We start from the raw sequence: 23,526 nt of genomic DNA, 5'->3' as shown, positions 1-23,526 counted from the left end.
AAGTCTGAGGCTTGCAGGTAATTAACACGCTAATCAGAACACCTGCAATGCTGCACACCTCCATCCCCCTCTAAAAGCCAGGGTTCCATGGTTGCAATGGATTCTCTACATACAGAGGTAGAATACAGACCTAGCTAGGTGAAGATGTGCATGAAGCCAAGGAAGGAGGTGGTCCAGCTCATGCTACCTGAGCAGCATCCATTTTCAGTGAATAAGGTCAAGTTTACCCTCCAGTTCACATGCTGATACAGTCCTCTCATGGTCCAAGAATGCACAAGCAAAGAAATACAAATTGATAAGATGTATATTTATTCTTTTATTTTTAAAAGCTTATGTTTTTAAGTATGTGTGTGTGTGTGTGTGTGGGTTGATGGATGTGCATATGCCATGATGTGCATGTGGGGGTCAGAAGACACCTTTTAGGAATCAGTTCCTTCCACCATATCTGAGGACTGAATCAAAAGTCTCTCACCTCTAGTTTTAAAAGTGAAATTCTACCTCATTTATGTTGTTGATTTATTAGTGCTAAGGATGTAGCTCAGTGGTAGAACCATCTCCTAGCATGAGCTACACCACGGCTTTGTTTTCTAACTTAAAAACATTGTGTCAGTAAATGAATGCAAAGTGCTTGAATACCCAAGAGGGATTCTAAGCAGATTTCTTGTATGTCCATATACAAACCTAAAATCAGCAAGCGCTTTAGAGAATTACGCTTGTACTCAAAATATAGGCACTTATACAAACTAACCGATAATTATATGTCCTTTAGAAGAATATTTCATCCCTGACTGTGGCTATTGGAATGCACACTGGAGACTCTTCCATTCTGCCATCTAGCCATCATCCTTATATATCTTCTGGTCTTTGAACCCTTGAAACCAGCAGTCCTTCATCAAATTTGATGTTGGCTATAGGCTTGCTATATTGTCTTTTTTTTATGTTTAGGTATGTCCTTTGTCTCCCTGATCTCTCCAGAATTTTTTTTTTTTTCATGAAAGCATGTTGGGTTTTGTCAGACATTTTCTGCATATAAAGAGATGATCATGATTTTTTTCTTTCAGTTTGTTTATACGGTGGATTGTATTTATTGATTTCTGTATCTTAAACCATCCCTGCATTGCTTAGATAAAGTTTACTTGATATGATGGATGATCTTTTTGATGCATCCTTGGATCCTGTTTGCGATTATTTTATTGGATATTTTTTAATCTATACTCTTTAGTGCTGCTTTATATATAATAGCCAGAAACTGAAAACAACCTAGATATCCCTCAACAGAAAAACTGATAAAGAAAATGTGATACATTTCACAACGGATTATTACCCAGCTGTTAAAAAATATGAAATTGGAAGGCAAGTGGATGGAACTAGAAAAAAACCAGAGTAAGATAACTCAGACCTAGAAAGATAAATTTGCATGTATTCACTTATATGTGGATATTATCCATTGAATAACTGATAACCAACCTACAATCTATAGACCCAGAGAGGTTAGCTATAGAAGAAGACTTAGATGGGGGACACATGAATTGAATCTCCCTCAGAGAGAGAAATAAAATAGATTTTACGGGGGCACTGAGGGCAAGTGAGGATGGGAACAAGAGGATCAGGTGAGGAGGGGGAGAGGAGATAGAGGAGGGGAGAGACAGCTAGAACTGAGAGGCTGTTAAGGGATGATATGGAAACCTAGGGCAGTGGAAACTTCCTAAGATATATGAAGGTTATTCTAACGAGATCTCATAATAATGAAGGATACAGACTCCCAACTGGCCATATGTCACCAAATGAGGCTTCAGGACTAAGTTGAATTCATTGAATTGTTGGTCTAAGGATCCATGAAGATCTTCAAACAACCCAGGTTGCTGCTAAGACAATGAGTTTCTCTCTGCAAATTGACAGTGAGGCCTTATTGCCAAAGACAGCAACCACACAACTATTGAACATGGAAAAATCCAGCTGGTGCCTACACGGAGCCTTCACCCCTATGGTCTGGTGTCTTTGGTGCAGGGAGGTACTCCGCAGGCTCACAAAAGAGAAATGTCAACTCAGCCACAAAACCTTTGACATCCTGCCTGCAAGGCATGCTAGGCAATGGTGGCATAGAACTTGTGAGAATAGCTGACCAGTGTCTGATGTGGTGTCAGGTCTACTCTATAAAATGGAACCCATACCCAACCCTGTTTGGGTGACCAAGTACCAGAGATTAAATAGCCCAGAGACCTAGGGTAAAAGCAAATACTACTTGTCTAAAAATAAATACCATAAAATGACTCTTAATGATATTCTGCTATGCTTATAGATCAGTGCTTTGTTCAGCAGTCATCAGAGAAAAATTTCTCCTCCTGCAGATAGGACATATGCAGAGACCCACAGCCCGATATTATAAAGAGAAGGGCCTTGGAACACACAGCTCTAAATTGGATGTTTCCACCAAATCCCTTCCCTCGGGGTTTAGGGAGGCAGAAAGAGTATTAGATCCAGAGGGAACGGAGGGACACCAGAACAAGGTCCTCTAAATCAACCAGCAATGCTCATATAAACTCACAGTGACTGAAGCAGAATGCACAGGGCCTACACATACATGTACATGTTCATGTATACATACATATACATAAAATATCTCTTAGTCTAGTATTTTACGGGGCTTCTGAGTGTGTGAATGAGTGGGTCTCTGACTCTTGTGTCTTCTCTTAGGCTCTTTTCCTTCTGTTGGTTTGTCTTGTCCAGCCCTGATGGTTTCTGTTTTAATCTTATCTTTTATTTTAGCATGCTTGGTTGTTAACTCTTAAAAGTCTGTTCTTTTCTAATGAGAGAAGAGAGGAGGGAGGGGGAACTATAATCAGAATACATTGTGAGAGAAGACTTTATTTTCAATAAAAGGGAAAAAATGAAGAAAAAAAAGAAAAGAAGCTAGCAATCCTACCTCATTATTCTTTCATGATTATGTCCATGTGAATTTTATACTTCTGTCTGTCTACAATGACTGAGGATCAAAGAGCTCAGGAGTCATGAGGAGAGAACATGAGTGGAGTCAAGGTGCTATTTCTGCTAGATCTAGTTTCCTTCACAGTTTTTCAAATATCCTATCCTGAACTAAAAAAATTATATATGTATGTATATAATATTTTTGAAACAAGGTTTTACTATGTAGTTCATGCTGGTCTGAAACCCAGCAGGCTATCCTTGAATTCAGAAAGATTTTTCCTCTTCTGCCTCTCAAGTACTGGGATTAAAGGTGTATGCCACCATGGCTGATAAAAGTTTGGGGTTTTTGTTTAACTTTAGCTAAAATATAATTATATTATTTTTTTCCTTTGTCCCTCCAACCCTCCCATATTCTCTGTTAAGCTCCCTAAAGGTCATCTCCTCTTTTTGCATGATTATTGTAACATAGTGTGTGTGTGTGTGTGTGTGTGTGTGTACACAATATGCTGCTTCCACATATTATTGCATGCATGTACATTATTTCATGATGGATAACTTTGTATTGGATAACTAACTAGGGGTCTCATCCCTGGGAAAGACTAATTCTTCCTCTCTTCTGGTAGAGAATCCTTACCTAGTATCTCTTAGGAATCTGTTTGTCATTCAAGAATGACCAAGAAATCTTAAATTAGATGATCTATATCATGATTAAAATAACTAATATTTAATAGTAGATTTTAATAACATATGTTGGACAGCATCTTACACATGTGCATAAAACCAAATGGTTTTAATGTAAGTGCTGGAATTGTGTTAAGTTCACAGCCATACCAAAGCCCTTGGATGCAGAGTGAGAAGCAGTGAGTACAACTGTGGCACTCACCGTCAGATCCGGGTTTGGTATTTGGTGCTTTGCTCAAGAAGGCTGAGATGAAATGCTTGAAAACTCTTTCTTACTCTGCCTGCATACTGAGGTATTATAATGTTATCTGTGCCTAAATGCAACACTTGTACATTTGATTGTCACAAAGATGACTCACACAGTTTCTTGAGGAGATTTTAATCACTGAATAGGACTGGATGAAATAGCTGTTGTATTAAAAAAAAAAATCAAAGTAGTTCCCTAGTGGGTGGCCAGTTTCAACCCATTAGAACCCTAGCATCTTGGAACATCCATCAGTCTACAAATTCTCTGGGGATCAATGCCTATTAAATGAAATAATGTATACAAAAGCCTTCTACAACCTGTACTGGAATATGCTGTTGAAACGCTATTGAGGATGAGCTTGTCATAAAACAATCTAAAGTAAATTATAAGAATGCTATTTATTAAACAAATTATTACTTGTACAGTCTTGGACATGATGGCACTACAGACTGGGTCTGGGTTTATTCATGCTTTCTGTCTCAGCAATGCAGAAAGACATTGATTGGATCCTAAGTACCCCCTCTCTTGAATTTTATGAAGCCCATTCAGAAAGAGCCAGGTTGAGAACACCACCAATTCCATGTTCTAGGTCCATCTGTTGGCAAAAATATAATGCAAACAGCTTTATAAGTGCTATTTTCAATGAAATATCACAGAACAGCTTGTCCCAATGATATTTCTAAAGCTTGCCTGCAAACCGCCTACTGGGAAATCCAACAGAAAGAGAAGGGGGATGAGGGGGAAAACATACAAGGAAGTGACAGAAATGGGAAAAAGAACAAAAGGTAAAGGCAGATTACGAGACCATGAACCCTGGAGGATGATACAGCGAGTGGGTAGTACCATACCCAGCACAGGGGTGGAGCAATGGAAAGCAACTGTATCAACTTCACTGGGGTCGAGGATAGAAAAAATCAACACAAACAATGTGTCCACAAAAAGCTTCAGAACACAGTAGCAGCTCAACAACCACAGCCTCATAAAATGTGAAAGGAAATGTGAAAATGTGAAACAGCCATTTTTCTAAGCTTTCCTTATTCCTTCTCATACTATAAAAGTTCATTTTGCAAGAACGAATAGAGATCGCAGTGTCTATTATGAACTTCATAGGAAGCAAACAGCCTATTTTGAATCTCTACTCTTAATGTAAAAAATCTATTCTATATTACATAATAGCCCCAGCATTGAAGTATAGTGTTTTGCATGCATTAGTTCAGAACCAAACATTACAATGCAGGCAATGTCATCCTGCATACTTACTTACCTGAGGTCGGATAACTTTTACGATATTTTTTAGGGCAGTGTCGGGGGATGGAGGTGAGCAGTCAGGTGTTGGGCCTGTAGAACTGTTTCTATGGTGACTAGTTCCTGGAGCAGTAATTGCTACCTCAGAGGCATTATCTGTGAACAAAAATAGAACTGCCATGAACTTAATCAGTCAGTTTACCCCTCAAGACTTGAAATTATTTTCACAAACATGAGTTGATATTTCAACTTAAAACTCATATCCATTATAATATCATAATTAAGACTATGTTCAGTGGTGTATTTTTAAAAAAAAATATATATATATATATATTGAAGGTTCTGTTTTCCTTCAAGATGGTGAATATTAATGTTTACAGTATAATTATTGCTAGTGAATATTGAATGAATAAGCAATATTCACTTTATTATTATTACAGATCATCCTCCACAGCCCCTAAGACCACCATCATCACTATATGAAAAGCTACCTCTTTACTTTGAAAATTAATATAGTTTTGAAATATGATGAAACTAGCCAACAATTTATTGGAAGCTCATTTTTATTATGTAGTAATTTCATATCCCACTTGAGTCCTAAAACCCAAACTTAAGCCCCTAAAGTAACTTTGCCCAGATATCCCTAGATCACAGAACTTTAATTTAAAAATCAAACCTGACATTTGTATAAGACATAAACAAACAACTTTATCAAGAAATCATATAAACCAATATGTCCAAAATTAAAATGAATGAAATTTCAGTATCTAAATGAACTTTCCTGATGTTCTGCATTTGGTGGGGGGTGAAGAATAGAAACTTTTAAAAGAATAACTTGGAATTCTACAACCTGTACAATACTTTTCACTTCAATTATGACCAAACAAAATAATATCCGAGGAACAATTTAGAAATATCTGAAATACTTGAAATGGATAAAACATAACATCAGTTAGTACAACAGAAAGCTTATCTACTTAATAATAAACTGCAGTCTTTCATAGCTTTGAATGAAAGTTATTGCAAGTATGAATCCGCAAGATGTTCACTTCTGTAATGTTTTTATTTCTGTCCCAATAATTTTATGTCCTATACATATGAACTGATGCAAATTAGACTAAGACTATATTTACTGTAGACGAACATGTTTCTCTGTTCTGTGGTCATTACTTACAGTCCCAAAGTAAACAGGAATCATTTATGAAGGCAGTTTTGTTCATAAAAAGAGAGGCTATTAATCCCCCTAAGACTGTGCCCATCAGGTAAAAATACATTTCAGAGCCTTGAAAGATGGTTTAGTCAGTAAAGTGCTTGCTGCTTATGCATAAAGACTTGACTTCTGATCCTTAACATCCATGTAACAGCTTCCAGTACTGCTTCTGCCCTTTTTCCTGGTGCCTTTTAGACTCCAATGAAATAATATTAGATACAACTTCTATCATTATCAATATTACTATTACTAATTCATTCTCTATGTGTTATTGTTCATACTGTCTCTATATTGCACTCAGAATAGTTTCTTATATTTATTTTCCAGTTTATTTTTTTTCTTCAGCTGGACCTAGGAAGCTGGCAAGCCACTAATTTCAAATATACTTTTAAATTCTAAGTCTCCTAGTTACTTATTACTAGATATTCCCTATCAGTACCTGATATTGTACTGCTCCCCACATCCCACATCTTTTAAGATGAGCTTTTATTTTCTTGAAAATGGCAAGTACTCATTGTTTTAGTATATGTGTTTAGGTAAAATTTTTAAAGATATTTTTAACTTGGCATGTAATAATGGTTCACATTTACAATGCACACTGTGATATTTGATATTCCAATATCCCTAGACAATGGACAGCGACTGGATAATTAGCTGATGAATCATCTCAAGCATTCATCACTTCTTTGCATTGTGAATAACTGGAGGTGGGTAGGGACGAGAAGGATGCAGAGAAGAAAATGAACAGATGCGGGGGTATGGATGAACATGAACAGGATAAAACACATCTTGTAAAAACTCTGCATCTGACACAAGAAGACCTGAAGACTCAACTAACCTATGGGGCCTCACAGAGACTGAACCTACCAACCAAAGAGCATGCAGGGGCTGGTCCTAGGCCCACTACACATTGGGAGCAGATGTGCAGCTTGGTCTTCATGTGGATCCCCTAACAATTGAAACAGTGGCTGTCTCTGACTCTCTGACTCAAGGCGGCTTACCATTTGATCCCCTACCCCTAGCTGGACTATCGGGTTGAGTCTCATTTGGAGAGAATGTACCAAGTCCTACTGTAACTAGATGTCCTAGGGTAGGGTGGTACCTAAGGGGGGGACTTCCCCTTTTCTGAGAAGAAGGGAAGAGAGCAATGGGGAGACAAATTTGTAAGGGAGACTGAGAGGATGGGGGTGCAATCAGGATGTAAAGTGGGTACAAAAGTACCCACTATGAATGTTCTCAATAACTCAGAAAAAGACCATCTGGCTTCTCTACTTCTGTGTTCATTCTTTCTGGAAAAAACCCCATCTAAGTATAGGATATTCTAGAGCAGTGGTTCTCACCCTTCCTAGTGCTGTGCCCTTTAATACAGTTCCCCATACTGTGGTGACCCCCCCCCAACTATAAAGTTATTTTTGCTGCTACTTCATAATGGTAATTTTGTTAGTTATGAATTACAATGTAGATAACTAGTATACAGAGATATCTGATATAGGACCAACAAAGAGATCACAATCCACAGGCTGAGAAACATTCTAGCCTACACATAAAATCATGGGAGATTAATTTTAGCTTAAAAGACCCTTGATATATCATTTAGTCTATTACCTGGTGGACATTGCAATATAAAACCCATGTCTAAGATAGTTTTCTATGTTCTACCTGCAGTTGGTAGCAAAAATAAAATAAGGTGCCTAAGGAAATTGCCAAGTATACCTGGAGTTTCAGCCAGAAATGAGAGTCTATTCGGATTAAGTTACTATATAGTGTGTTATTTGGTATAACTGTCATTTTCATCCACAATGAGAAGCTTAGAAACACTGGAAATTTATTTGATGTTTTACAAGGAAAATATCTGATTAATATAAAATAATCCCTGTGCAGTTTTACAGCCTTGCATCTGTTACACCATTCCCTGGCATGTACTGAATAATAGTTCAAGGATACAAAGGACTATGCTAGATGCTAAACACCTGACAAATGAGATTGAGGTTTCTTCCAGTTGGGGATTTAGGGAAGATAGCAAGAGGTAGAAGTTTATCTGAAAGACAAATATTGCAAATCGTAATTTCTATGTGGAAGATTAAACGTTGAGCGTATAGACATAGAGTCGGATTAGTGGTTATCAGAGGTTTGCTAGCTGAAAGGGGGAGGAGAGCAGATGATTAATGAATTCAAAGTGTAGCTAGATATCACTTTAGCTGACAGTAATTTATTGTATCCTTCAGAATGCCAATGGAGAGAACTCTGCATGTTCCTAGCAGAGGGAAATGACACATTTGAAAGGATAGTCAATTACCTCCATTTGATAACTATGTACTATATGTATTGAAATATTATATTGTACCCAATGAATATGCACAGTATTTATATTAATAATTTTCAAATGTTCTCTGATGTATCTATAAACTTTTCACAAAAAGAAATGTCAGGGAAGGGCATTCTAAGAGACAGAAGTGGGACGAACGAAAAAATAGATGGGAAATGGGAATATTATTATTTGCAGAATTCAAGACAGTTAAATTTGAACAAAATGTAATATTCTTAGAAGAAGTTCTAAGAAAAAGAGAGACTGGATAAGGAATTTGGGACTAGACAAATCTATGCTGATATCCTGGTGTAATTTTTTCCTCATAAATGAAATGATGCTTTTATTGTAAAATACATCAAAAATATATATTTTATTTTTGTTGTAAGGATAAATGAGACATGTATGTACACAATTCACTGCATGGTACATAGTAGGTCCTCAATAATAATTATCTATGAAAACAGTAGACTCATATTTAGTTATTATATAACTAAACAACCATATATAGTTATAATTATATAACTAAACAACCATATATAATTATTTAGATATATAATTACCTTCTTCCTGAACTTATGCTAAGAATGGCAGATACTTCACCTGAATCAGAATAATGAAGAAATGCACAGGGAAGAGAGAGGCAGGAGGGGAGAGAGAGGGGGAGAGGGGGGAAAAGGGGGAGGAAGGAGGAGAGAGGGATGGACTATGTACCCTTGACTTAAGTACTTGAAATGGAAATGTTTGCCATCTTATGACTAGTGTTATAAGGTATAGATTCCTATATTCATAATGCATATGAATATTCTTCCCACATAATTAAAAGCCAGGCTTCAAACTATATATATATATATATATATATATATATATATATATATATATATATAGAGAGAGAGAGAGAGAGAGAGAGAGAGAGAGAGAGAGAGAGAGAGAGAGAACACTCAGGGATGTCACTTCCGAAAAAAAGTTATAAAATCACTTGATTCTCTCTGAGATGTGTATTCATGGGTTCTTCATCTCTCAGATTGCATGCACTGAGGAAGAGGGACTCAGTTATATATGAAGAACTGTATCAAATGCCAGTGTAGCATGTTGAGGCTCAGAAGCTATCAGTTCAGTAATCCACCAAGAGCTGAAATATGTGTAGCACAATACAAATGAAAGCTTGGAAGCAAATCTACCAGCCCTCTGTCAAGTCTTGAAATGATCATAGTTCTATCCCATAGACTGAATGTACCCTCATGAGAGACCCTCAGCCAGAGGCATAAAAGTAAATCCTTCCTAGGTTCCTGATCCATGAAGATGCTTGCTGTTTTAAGCTACAATTTCCATATTAATTTGCTATGCAACATCAGGTGACTAGTATGTTAGATGTTTGCCTAATATCTATAGCATGGTCAACATGTTTGCTACCCAGGATTTTTAAAAATACTTTTTTTTTCAGAAATAGGTTTTTATGTAATGGAAAGTACAGAGGAACAAATATTAAGTCACAAAATTTAACTTCACATTGTTATGCATGCTTCATATTGGAGTTCAGATGCATGAGTAAGGGGTCGAGAGTAATAAAGCATCCAAAGTAAGGAAAACAGACTATGCACTTGGTCAGAAGCATGAAAGCATACTATCATTTGGGGAACTTTAAAAATTTCTTAGTCTTGTTGGAACTTGGGATACTTGTGTGAAAGCAAATGGAAATGATGTTGGCAAGATAAGTATTCAGATGAAGAGAGAAAGGTGTATGCAAAACAAAATTAGCTGTTGAAAAATTAGTCAGTCACATTGCAGGTCTACACATTGGTTTGCCCCAGCCTGTGATCAAATGATGCTTGAATCTGTATAAAGAACAGAATAAAAGGCCATGCTCACTTTAAACTATTCTACATGGAGAGAGTCCTACACATGTACTATGGGGTAGTATAATTGGCAAGCAACTTTAAGTTAATAATTTAGTATTTAATCAAAGTCAACCTGTAAATACCTTTGACCCTAGCTATACTAGGAAGTTATAGCAAGCCAGCCATTCCAATGTTGGAAAGACATGAAAGAATCTAAGCTCTCAAGAAGGAGCCAGATGTACAGAATAATGAGGGTACACACTCTTTCTCCTCACCCACTCTTCTCTCTTCCTATTCCCCGACCTGGAGCAGGAAAGGGGCCACACAGCTTAACAAATTCTCAGAGTTATACTCTCATTGATACTCACCAATGAGATAGAAAGAGAACAGTAGTAAGAGAGAAGTTTACGTGTTCCATGGACTCTCTATTCAAAAGAATCTGAAGAACTTAGGGAGAATTCAGGTAGTCAATAGCATTTATTACCTTCCTTCTGAACGGATATGAATGGATACCAAGAATGGCAGATAAGTCACCTAGGCCAGAAGAATGAGATAGAGGATGGGGAGGTGGAAGGAGAGAGGAGGAAGGGAGAAGGAGAGAGGGAGATGAAGAAAGGGAGAGAAGGAGGGAGGGATGGAAGGAGAGAGGGTGAGGGATGGAGGGAGGAAGAGAAAGAGAGAGAAAGAAAGAGGGGGGAGAGGAGAGGAAAGAGAAATAGAAGATAAAGAAGACCAGAGGAGATGGGTCCCTTCTCAAAAGCTGATTCTTAGGAACTAACTGGTAAGAAGATGAGGAAAGTTTGAAGAAATTAATATTTGTCAGTGCAGTGGCATTCTTGGGTTCTCATATTAAGCATTTATACTTCAGTGCTTGGCAATATTTTTGTGTTCTAAGCTCTATTGATTTTATGTCCTAATTGAGTTCATGAGCTTTCCATTTATTATTGTCAACAAATTCTTTTCTCTCTCTCTTTTCTGCGGTCCCTTGTAATCACCTTCTACATCTTTTATCTCATTCCAAAAATGGCACAAGCACCCAGCCTGACCAGACAACACCCTAACATAATCCTTCCAGACCAAAACACCAACCACGTCACCAATTCGCCGCAATAAAGAAGAAAAAATAAATTTGCTAAAACTTCAGATAAAACTCTAACAGATGTTGGAGAGAAAGTGGTCTTTCTAGAAGAAAGTCCTAGAAGTCAATATTCATGTGAGAAATGAATCTAATGCCATCAGATTCCATTGTAGTTTATATTGATGCAGATATCATTTATCAACTTTACTTACATTTATTATTTATCATCCAGTCTCGCTTTCTACTCCAAGCCTGAAGTTGGGAAACTTCAGAATCTTCAATAGTGACCAATCATCTTTAGCCCACAAAGGTTTTGACTGCTCGTCATGTGACCTTATTTATACTCAGTTTGTCATGACTAAAGCCAACTCATGTGCGTCTGTATAAACAATTACTTTAAATAAGCATTTAGTATAAAAATGTCATTGGATATACACAACATTCAATCATCTTCCCTCTCATGCTCCTTCACCACAGGATATCACTATTCAATCCCAGGATGACCTCCAGCCCTTTTACCAACCAATGCTGTCCATGCTATCAGCTCCGCTGGATTTTCATGTGCTTGTTTCTTCATGTTAGATATGATGAGCCATCATTTTGTAACTCTCTAGTCAACAATTATGTTCACTCTTGTTATTTTTACAAAATATACCAAAAAGTAAAAACACTACTGTGTGCAACTGATGTTTATTTACAATCCAGATTCAAGATTTGTTCCCCTGGCTGTTAGTGGTGTTGCTGTCAGATGATTTATAGCTATTGGCTCTATTTCCAGATTGCCACGTTGAGAACTGACTTTCCTGTTTCTGTGAAGAGCCTTTCTTTAATGCCTGGCCAGCACAAGCATATAAAGGTCTTGACCTACCACCAGGTTGGAATGACTTTCAAGGGTCACAGAAGTTTGAGTTTCCTGGAATTACCTTGGATGATGCATTGAGATTGCATCAGGTCTTAACATCTTTTTCCCTTCAATAAATATTGCTTCTAAGAGCACTCACTAAATCTATATGCTAATATCCATCTCAAAGTCAGCTCCTGGGGGACTCCATCTGGATTTAACCTAATCCAATTGCGCTCAGTGGTCCTTTTTGCATTTAGAAAAACAACAACAACAAAAACAAACAAAAACAAACAAACAAAAAAACAAAAAGCAAAAACAGGTACTGAGTGCAGAGAAAAGCATATTATTGTGAAAATCAGGTTAACAATGTAATATGCTCTCACAGACTGCCCATGCCTTGAAAAATAACTGGACCACAAACTACCCACTGGTATTTCACCAAATGAATAAATCAACAAATGTATACTTCTTAGTTCAATGCCTGTTCAATCTTTCTATAGGGGTATGTTGCTTTGTATTGATTTGACTAATGTAAAACACAATATTAAACAATATAATAAATATAACATAATAATATGTGAGCTGCCTGATTCCTTCTAAGATCCCATACCCTGCTCCCTTTTTATAGTGTATTCTTGTAGGACTTCACATGAAAACATGGGGAAATCACTGCATTCTCCATGTATATCATACACACATCATTTCCTTATAAAAATGGAAGTGCATGTTTCTATGAAGTCATTCTGTGTTGGTCATAGTCAGAGTTCACATTTTGCATCTGTCCCATTCTCCCCTTCATCTTGCTTTCCATTTTCTAAGGAAGTTAGATTTTAGTTTCATCATTGTCTAGTCTACAATTAACATAAGATGTTCTTTTAAGTAATTAGTCAATGAGCAATTACACTGTGTATAATCTTCCAAACCAGACTGGTTGCTGGTACCAAATCTTAGGGCCCTGACTCCTTTGCTGCATGGTTTTGTCTGTACTGTCTTCCTCTGTGTGATGCTTTATTGCCAGCCTGAACAAAGATGTCTGCGAGTCTGATGTGATCATATTAAAGTATAGTAGAGGGACACCCGTTCCTGGCATAGTTTAAGAGTTTAATGAGTCAAATCTGTATAAAATGTCAGTATCTGACACAACCATTAACATGAGTTGGCTTAAGCAAGCAAGGACTCACTCCTTGGGAAATGGGACACTGTGGTCTGAATGTTTGTATTCCCTCAAAGTTTTGTTGAAATTCTAATTCATAAAAAGTAGTAGGTTATGTTTTAGGTAATTAAGACACCAGGATGAAGCTCATCCTTGGAATGGTGTTAAAGTCCTCCCAAGAGTGACCCCAGAAAGATCCCTACTCCCTTCCAGGGTGTAAAAATACATTCAGGGTATAAAAAAAATATCCATGAGGAAGTGAACCCCTAACCAAATCCAAATTGCCAGTGCCTTGATATTGGCATTCCTAGCATCTAAATATAACATGTGTATTTCTATTGTTTCTAGTACAATCAGTTTAGGGTATGGTAATTTTTCTTATAGGTCTGAATAGTCTGAATTTCCATCACTTCAATAAAGACAGAATATGAACAAAGAAGTATGCATTTAAATGTATTCCTCATCACCCACTTTCCTTTTAGCCCCTTCCTCTCTCTTACTTTTCGGTCTTCATTTCCATAAGACTCTTCATGGTTTGTTCCCTTTTCCCTCACCATCCTTTTCCCACATACTTTTTTTTCTTGGATGATGGGAGGATGAGGGTAATTTGAGGTTATCCTCTAACCCGCATCAGATCAAGAATTGCGTAGTTAAGAAGAACACCCATAGCCCAATTTGTGAAAGACTAAGAGGAGTGAAGTGTATGAATGAGGAATAAGGATGAAATTAATCATAAATTAGGTGCAATCTGATCTGTCTCAATAACAACACTTGTTACAGGCTGCAATCTGTTCAGTGATCCCAGTTGGCCAGATCACAGGTTCTGTCAAGGCTACATAAATTGTGGCTGCTTTGTTTCAAAGTCACCATCATGGCCTACCATAGGGAACATTTCAGTAGGAATCAATCTCAATTACTGAATAGTCAAAAAATTATAAATATAAATTTTCACGTATTTTAAGCAATACAGTTCGTGTTGCCTAATTAATATCTTTATTTATACAGAGCTAATGAAAGCAAACTTAAAATACTGAAAAATTAGCAAAGAGATAAATATGCAACTAAAATGTTTAAATTCAAGTGATCTTATTAACATCTGTTTTATTTTATATTCTGCCAAATCTTTTATTACATAACTAGAATTTTAAAATGAAAATGAAGGTAGGAAAGTGAGAGACGAAAGGGTTAGAAGGAAGGTGGGTAATTAGGAATACCTTTAAATGTATATTTCTACATTCACATTCTTTCTTTATTGAAATGGTAGAAAACTTAGGAGGTCTAATGGACACTCATGATTTTATCTTTTTTATCTTTTATTATACATTTTATTATGAAAAACAATTTTATCTTAACAATTTTATCATTAACAGTCATATTCTTCCCCTTCCCCAAGTCCTTCCAGATTTTTTCCTCCTCTCTACCCACCCAACTGTAAGTTCTTTCTCAACAAACAAACACCCAATACAACAGGCATGATAGAGTGTTTATTTTATATGCATATTGCCACATATGAATGACATATCACTGTGTATATGGAAGCACACATACAATATTTTTTGAGATGTTTGGCAATTAAATATGTGCCAAATATTTTATGGAGCTAATGGTTTTGTTTCTAAAATTTTAAGAAATTCTGTAAAAATCAACAACTAATAAAAGATATTTAAATATAGGTGACTGAGTTACTATTGCTAGAAATGCACATTTATTTTATTAGTCTTGTATTTTGCCCTAAAAATGACCTTTAATTGGTTTCTTCTATTATATCATATGAACATATATTTTTCTTGAAATACTGTTACATTCTGTAAGTTTTACAGATAGTCATGAAAGTAAATCCCAAATACTGTAAGAGGAGTAAATGCTTATAGAATTACACTTTAGGAAATGCTATAGTGCATTTCTTACACTTTCATGAATCAGATGGAATGGTCCCAGGATCTCCAGAAGGCAAACTGGGAGGCAAATGTGCAATTTCATTCTTAACCAGCTTTCCTTCATGTACTTATGCCAGGAGTAAGAGAGCTTGCAGCAATGTCTATCTCTCCTATCCTAGACAATCATTCTCTGCTAATCATTCTATGTTCAAACTGTTATACTTACGCTTTCTTATTGAAGATTCTCTTTCTGGATAATATCATTAAATAGAGAAGCTATTCTTCAGTTCCTTTCTTACTGATGCTTTCAAATACCATTAATCCCAATACCACCAAGGTCTTTTAAAAGTTATTTCCCATTTATATTACCTAAACTTTCCAGATTTAGAAAAATCAATCATATAATTTCCATAAAAATGGTGGCATTGTTTAAACAACCTTGAGGGATTTTTTGCTATTAATAATATATTGTTTAAACACTGGCCACAAAGACATATATACATGAAAAGCATCTAATTATTGTAAAGTCTGAGTTTCAATTAAAAAGCTGTATACAAAAATGTACCATATTCTTGGTTTCAGTCATTTAAAGTATACATTGAATAAACAGACCTGAAAGCCAGTTGAGTATTCATATTTTAATTTTTAATATTTTCCTATTTCTTAGATATTCTTCAAAAAGCATATATGAATTCAATCCATTTGTGTTTCCTTCATATATCATTCACGTCTATAAGAGAGTACTTTAAGAACATTTAAAATTTGACTTTTATCCTGCCAGAAACTATGCTTCAGAAACTGCTTCTTTTTCAAGAGTCTAAAGACACTAAAATAAGAGGAACTGTTTGCAAATGTACTGAGAATGGATTTCCTATAACTTTAAAGTAAAAAATAACAAAGTAATTGGCATCTGCATACCAAAAGATATCACTATTCCAGTGATGAATGAGGCAGCCAATCAAATGGGAAAATAATCTTTACCAGATATTCATCTGACAAGGGATCAATATCTACACAGAGAGTACCAAGGCAGGGCATTGGTACTTTAAAAAGAGACATGGAACTAAACAAGGTTCTCAAAAGATAAAATAACAATGGCTAAGAGATATTTTTAAAATGTTCATCATCCTTAGACACGAGGGAGATGCAAATTAAAAATACTTTGATGTTTCATCTTAACCCAGTTGAATGACTAAGATCCAAAAAAAAAAGAAAGAAAGAAAAGAAAAATGAAAAGAAACAAATGATGTCAAATTCTAGCATGGATGTCATTTGAAATGGGAAATACTTATTTACTGATAACAGGAATGCAAACTGGTGCAGCCACTGTGAAAATCAGTATGCAGTTTCCTTTAAAAGCTAGTCTTACCCCATGATCCACCTATACCATCCTTGGGCATATACCCCAAAGACTGTATCTCCTACTTCAGAGCTTCCTGCTCATTCATCTTTCATTGCTCTCTGTTTATAATACCAAGGAAATGGAAAAGAAAGTCTGTCACTGATTGATGAAAAATAAAACAGTGGTACATTTATACAATGGACTATTATTTAGCTATTTAGAAAAAAAATATTTGGTAAATGAATGGTACTATATACATTATCATTCTGAGTGAGGTGACACCCAAACCCAGAAAGACAAACATCACATTTCTCTCATTTGTAGATGATGGTTTTCGATCTTTAGATCTGCATCTGCTTCATTTGGAGTACCCATTAAATCATGAAACTAGCAAGGGAACATAGAAGTGGTTTTTCAAGAAAAGGAAGAAAGGAAATAGAGATATAAAGGGAGAAAGGGGAAATAACAGTACAGGAAGGGTTAATCGAGGGCGGATGATGGAAGCGCAAGGTAGAAAAGAGAAGATTGGGGGAAGAGCATAACTTCCACCAAAGACCTGGAGAAATCATATGAGAGCAATCACTGCAGAAGCTTCCTAAAATATGCACATGTACATACAAAAGGGAGTTCCGGAGGAGTTACACTATAGTAACACAACACTGCACCTAGCTAAACACCACAGGCTAACAAAGAACCCAGTGCCAAGAATGACTTATCTCTTCTGAGGTGATTGGAGTGAAGTCCAGCCTCCAATTATTATAGATTTTTGCCAACGCACTGTTACCTCACAGAACTTGGTGGTAAGATCCTATTGCTGAAGGTAGCACATATGTCAATCATGGAACAGGAAGAAATCAAGCTAGTGATAACTTGGAAGCCTCATCTCTGCTATCGAGCATGAACACTATGAGCTACAAAAATGACTGGCCTGGCAAGATATACCTACTAGTGCATTAGTGGCACAACTGTTATAAGATTAACAACCACTTCCTGTTGAGATTTAACGCCAATGCCACAAGACTGAACTTTCATACCTGACACCATTACTAAGGCCAAGAACCTGTGTCTGGGTAGGTCCTGGGGCTTAGAGGACAGCCTACTTACTGCTCTGCTGAAGGGTCAGAGTATTAAATTGACTCCAAAAGAGTTACTCACTCATAGATCAGTACGTCTCTCAACTTCATCCACGATACTTCTACTTTTAGTAGATGATGATTTAACACAGAGACTGTCAACTGGTCAAAGAAAGACTGTCAGAAGCAGAGGTAGTGGATGACTACAAAGAAATGGTATCTTCCAGACACAACGGGGAAGTTGCACATATGAATTCCTAGCAACTGTGCTACTGTGAACATAACATGTGCGAGCTCAAGCCAGACAAAATCCAAGCATAGAGAGTGGTGTAGTCAAGAAGTCCTACTCCCGGCTGATGAGTTAGTTATTGGTAATTGGTAGGGGCAAGAACTTGCTTTTCAGAGGGTGTGGCCTCTGGTATGTGGAACAAGTGTCAGTGCATGCCCACAAACACACGAGTATACATCCAGCAGTAACTAGACCTGATGATGGGTTTTAAAAGCGGAGCACACAAAGTTTGGTGGATATGGAATGAGGGATGGAACTAGAGGAGTTGAGGGAGTAGAAGTAGAATACGATCAAAACACGATTGAAATTCTCTCAAAGAACTAATAAAATATTTTTAAATAAAATACAACTTTATCTAAAAATCACACCATTTAGATGTTGCTGGTACGGTTCAACTGTTCTATTCCTTGCCCAGGCAAAACAGAGTGAAGACTCACAGAGTCAATGCCTCATCAGCTGAAACGAACTCACAGCTTGGAAACATACAGAGACTAGTGCACCCATGTTCACTGGGAAGAAGCCTGAATTATGCATAAGAGGTAGTTTGTAAGAGGCAAGAAAGTGTGTAAAAGCACAGAAAAAACTTTCTCTTTGCTATGAGGACCAACTGAGTATCTTCTTGACTAGCTTAAACTGAAATTGTTTTGATGGATATTTAGGTGGCTGGAATATCTTTGCAATAGTGAGGTAAGTATTATTTGGTCCTAGAGCCTTTTCTAATACATCACTTGAATCAGTATGGCAACAATCATGTTTAAGATGTATACACGTGTTTTCACCGGAGAGTAAGCCTACAAAACCTCAGGTCATACAACTACAAAGTTACATCGTTACTTCTTGGAATAGTCTCCTAAGTTTTTGGCCTCAGTTTTATCTGTTTATTAAGGTCTGGTAAATTAAATTACCATCAACATCTGGTTTTGCTTTCAATTCTGCTAATATCTATGTGTGGTAATTATTATTTTACAGAAAATTATGCATTTTGCTTATGTCTATCCATTTTTAATAAAATAATCTATTATGTCATTTTATTGTTCTAATCTCTTCTGAGGCTTTAATTATATATAATTTGACTTCAAACTAATTATTTTCTTTTCTCTTGGTCAGTCTTGGTAGAGCCCTTTCAAATGCAGATTAGTAGTTTAATTGAACTTATTTTAGTCCCTTATTTCAAAATGCATTCCTTCTCTGTCTCAAAAGTTATGAGTAAGCTTTTAATAAGGATGGTGGCTTATCTGCAGTTTCTATGTCCCACAACCCATCTGCCTAGTGAAAAACATACAGTTCTTGGGCCAATGTGTTCAAAAGGAAGAAAAAAAGTGGTTAAATCAATTAAGATACCTGTTACAGCAAAAAATTCATATTCTAACTAATACATGGGGCAAAAGTGGTGTTAAATGTCTTAGCTGGGTAAATATTTGATATGTAGTTTTCATATACTAGAGAAATAGATACTTAAAATAGACATGTAGAAAAGAAGTTAGACATTTTAGTATAATAGAATATCATAAAAAAATGCCCAGTGAGTACAAAGGAAATATCACTAGCAATTAATTGAGGCCAGAAAAAAAATGGGTAAGAAAATTGATAGATAGGTAGATAGATAAATAGATAGATAACCTAAAAGATGAAAAAATTAAAAGAAGCACATTAGTTGTTATGCTAAATATAAAAGCAATTTTCCCAAGTAAAAATAAAGATGCTTTGGGAATCAATTTGGTAGTTTCTCAAAAAACTGGAAATACTTATACCATTCCTGTGTATATGCCCAAAAGATGCCTCACTATACCACATGGACTTGCTCAACTATGTTCATAGCATGATTATTCATAATAGCCAGCCAGAAAGTGGAAACAACCTAAATGGTCCTCAACTAAAGAAGAGATTTAAAAAAATACAGTACATCTACCCAATGGAATACTACTCTGTTATGTTAGGTGATTAAGGTACTAAATCACCCCACTACTAACAGTGGAGAGTTTCTTGCTACCCACCCCAATGTTTTAGATTCTCAAATAAAAGATATATATATATATATACATATATATATGTATATATATATATGTATATATATATTTAAATATGTCTTAAACAGCTTAATGGTTGGGCCACTCCCAAACTTCCCAATTGTTAATGCCTCCCCTCCAATACTCCTGAGTTATTACTTACTATAATCTATTATTTTATCTTTGTTACCATAGACCCAATGGGAAGGCTCCCTGGGGCTGCTCTTCACTGGCTCCTAACAGGACTGGTATGTCTCTCTTCTGCAGCTCTCAAGCCTGGATCTTATTCCTTCCCCCAGCATCGAGATTCTCTTTCTTCCTCGATCCCCTTGCCTGTGATTCCTAAAGTTCTGCCTCTGTCTCCCTGCCCACTGGCAACATTGTTTACTAATCAGAACCAACTGGGAAAGGGGACCCTTAGGGGCTTACATGGAGAATTCTCATGTCAATTTTGGAACCTAATTAACCTAATACAAGCATTAAACCCAATCCACATTCTTCCCTGTTCATCCATTAAAAAGGCCTTTCCCCCTCAGATACACATTGAACACAGTTATATCAGTGATGTAAACTATAAAGTATGTTATATATATTAGTAGCATTCAGTTCATCAGTTCATCAATTTAGGTACACTACTCTAACATCTATCCTAACTTAAAGAGTTTACAATTCTATTCCTGAATTATATTTTGATTTTAATTTACTTTCCCATCTGAAAACCATATTTTCTAAATCTACATCATCTTCCTCAATGTTAAACAACTTAAATGTGATGTTAAGACTGTAACTTTAACCCCATCAGAGATACAAGAATGATTAGGAGATGGGGAGAATTGGTTTCTCAGCCAAGTCAAGCCCAGCCATGTGGTTTCTCCCCAAGTTGAACTGGTTCAAAACTAAGACAAAAGACATGCTAAATTGTCGCACATAATTCTGGGATTTATGACTTAAGACTAGGACATACCCAGGCCAACCCAGGGACGTGGGCAACAGACTAAAGCTGCAGCTAAACACTCTCTCCTATTCTGGGCTACTACAAAGAGCTTGAGCCACAAATACTAAGATCTCCTACTGGGATGAGACAGGCTAAAGAAAACACGGGCCTAAATATGATAAAAATAAACTAAATTACAATTTTAAGGACAAAAGGGAGAATGAATAAAAATTGATTTAATTATTTTCAAAGATAGAAAAGAAAAAAAAAACTGCTTTAAACATTTTTAAAAGGTCTATGCCAGGGCAGGTAGCTGGGTTCTTTAAGTGTGGGCTACATAGAAATTCTGAGATTATTTAGCCTAATATGACAAATTAATAGCTGAAAAATAGACTTATACAGTAAGTAGAAAGAAATTTAGTTAAAGTTAAATACATCGGAAATGATGTAAGTTCAATTATATAAAGAGAAAGGTGATATATACCCACAGAAATATTAATCTCCACAAAAGGGAGAATTTAAGTATACATAGATGAATAAATAAATGTAGGTCTTAATATCACTATTAAAAATTAATCTTATGAGAACAAGTCAGGGACCCTCTTACAAACTAGATTCTCATATCGTTTTGGGGAACACAATTAACATAATACAAACAATAACCAAATCTACAACACTATTCAGCTATTACAAAGACATCATGAATTTTGCAGGCAAATGAATGGAACATGAGAATATCATCCTGAGTGAGGTAATCCAGAGCCAGAAATACATGTATGGTATGTTCTCACTTACAACTGGACATTAGCTATAAAGTGCAGGACAACCATGCTACGACCCACAGATGCAAAGAAACTGGGTAATATGGAGGTCCCAAGGGAGGACGTATGAATCTCACATAGAAGAGGAAACTATATAGTCAATGGAGATGAATGGAGAGAGGGAACTGGGTAGGACAGGGGGTGAGCAAGGGAATGGGGATTGAGTGTGGGGATGGAATCAGGAGAGGGCTGGGAGTGAGAATGGAAATTGGTAGGGGGTATCTCTGGTGATTAGCTGGAGGCCCCAGGATGGGAGAGCATGTGGGGAGCTTATGGGGATGGTCCTAACTGAGATTCCTATCAGCAGGGGCTATAGAGACTGAAGTAGCAACCTCCTTTAGCTAGGGAGGGCTTCCAGAGGAGGGAGGGGACATCAATCCATCCACAAAACCTTAAAATTTGTCTTGTCTATAAAGATGTTCTGGGACAAAGATGGAGCAGAGACTGAGGGAACAGCCAGCCAATGACTGCCCCAACTTGAGACCCATCCCATGTGAGAGAGCCATTCCCTGACACTATCAATGATACTCTGCTATGCTTGTAGATAAATGAGAGGCTTCATCCAGCAGTCGATGGAGGCAAATGCAGAGACCCACAACTAAGCATCAGGCAGAGTCCAGGGAGTCTTATGAAAGAGTTAGGGATAGATGAAGTAGAAAATCTGGTTTCTTTAACGACTCAGTTCTGTCCCATGATATTTTTCTGGAAGCTGTCCTGTGAGAAGACATGTGATGTTTTGCTAAAAACAGACACTTGAGAGGCAGCATGATGTTTAGAAAGAATGTAAGTAGAACCTCAGAGTGAGAGGATGCTCTTACACTGCTTTGCCATGTAACACTTCATTTCTTCATTGGTCTTTGCTGCTTTTCACTTTGTAAAGAGAAACTCACTGAAGAACTTCTCACGGTATTCTGCAGCTTCTGCTTACTCATGCCAATATGGTGGAGCCTTGCTGTTTCTGCTGGATTGTGACACCCCTACTGACACGTGCTTGGTGTTTGCTATTGAACTGGACTTCTGGTATCCTGACAATGAAGAGTGGAATTGCCCCCAAGGAACTACTTCTAAACAGGACACAATACCCTTTTCCTGTTAACCTTCTTCCTTCTCCCCCCCCCAACCTCTGGTAGATGGGCTAGAAAGGAGGTGAAGTGCATAAGAACCCTAAATAAAGTAGATTTGGAAAATCTAAGCCTACCGATAAAAGTGGGCAAGCTGGAGAGGTCAATAGCACCACAAGAAGACCTACAGAGTCAACTCACCTAGGACTATGGGGGCTCACAGAGACTGGAGCACCATCAGGGAACATGCAGGAGCTGGATTTAGGCCCCCTACATATTTATAGCAAATGTTCAGCTTGGTCTTCATGTGGGTCCCCTAACAATCAGAGCGGGACTGTTTCTGTCTCTGTTCCCTATTATTGATCCCTTTCTCCCTACCTGGACTACTTGGTTGGGCCTCAGTGGTAGAGGATGTGCCTACTTCTGCTGTGACTAGATCTCCCAGGGTGGGTTGGTACCCATGGTGGGCTCTCCTTCTCTGAAAATGGGAGGGAACAAGGGTAGGAGGAGGGATCTATAAGAGTAGGACTGGGAGAAGAGGATGGAGGGGGACTGTTATTGGGATGTAAAGTAAATAAAAGAATAAATTATTCATAA

General features: G+C 37.0%; 1 protein-coding gene across 10 annotated transcripts in view; it reads right to left on the bottom strand.

Moving 5' to 3' along the window:
* Window positions 1–23,526, bottom strand: part of Anks1b (ankyrin repeat and sterile alpha motif domain containing 1B) — a 1,013,218-nt gene that overhangs the window by 630,029 nt on the left and 359,663 nt on the right. For all 10 annotated transcript variants that reach the window (XM_076919966.1, XM_076919965.1, XM_076919964.1 and 7 more), the window contains exon 11: window positions 5,118–5,254. In XM_076919966.1, the coding sequence (XP_076776081.1) occupies window positions 5,118–5,254 (137 nt within the window). The remainder of the gene's footprint in view (window positions 1–5,117; window positions 5,255–23,526) is intronic.

Source organism: Arvicanthis niloticus, chromosome 22, assembly GCF_011762505.2.
Source record: "Arvicanthis niloticus isolate mArvNil1 chromosome 22, mArvNil1.pat.X, whole genome shotgun sequence".
Taxonomy (NCBI): domain Eukaryota; kingdom Metazoa; phylum Chordata; class Mammalia; order Rodentia; family Muridae; genus Arvicanthis; species Arvicanthis niloticus.
Note: the sequence above shows the minus strand (reverse complement) of the source record. Positions and strands in the feature narration are given on the sequence as shown.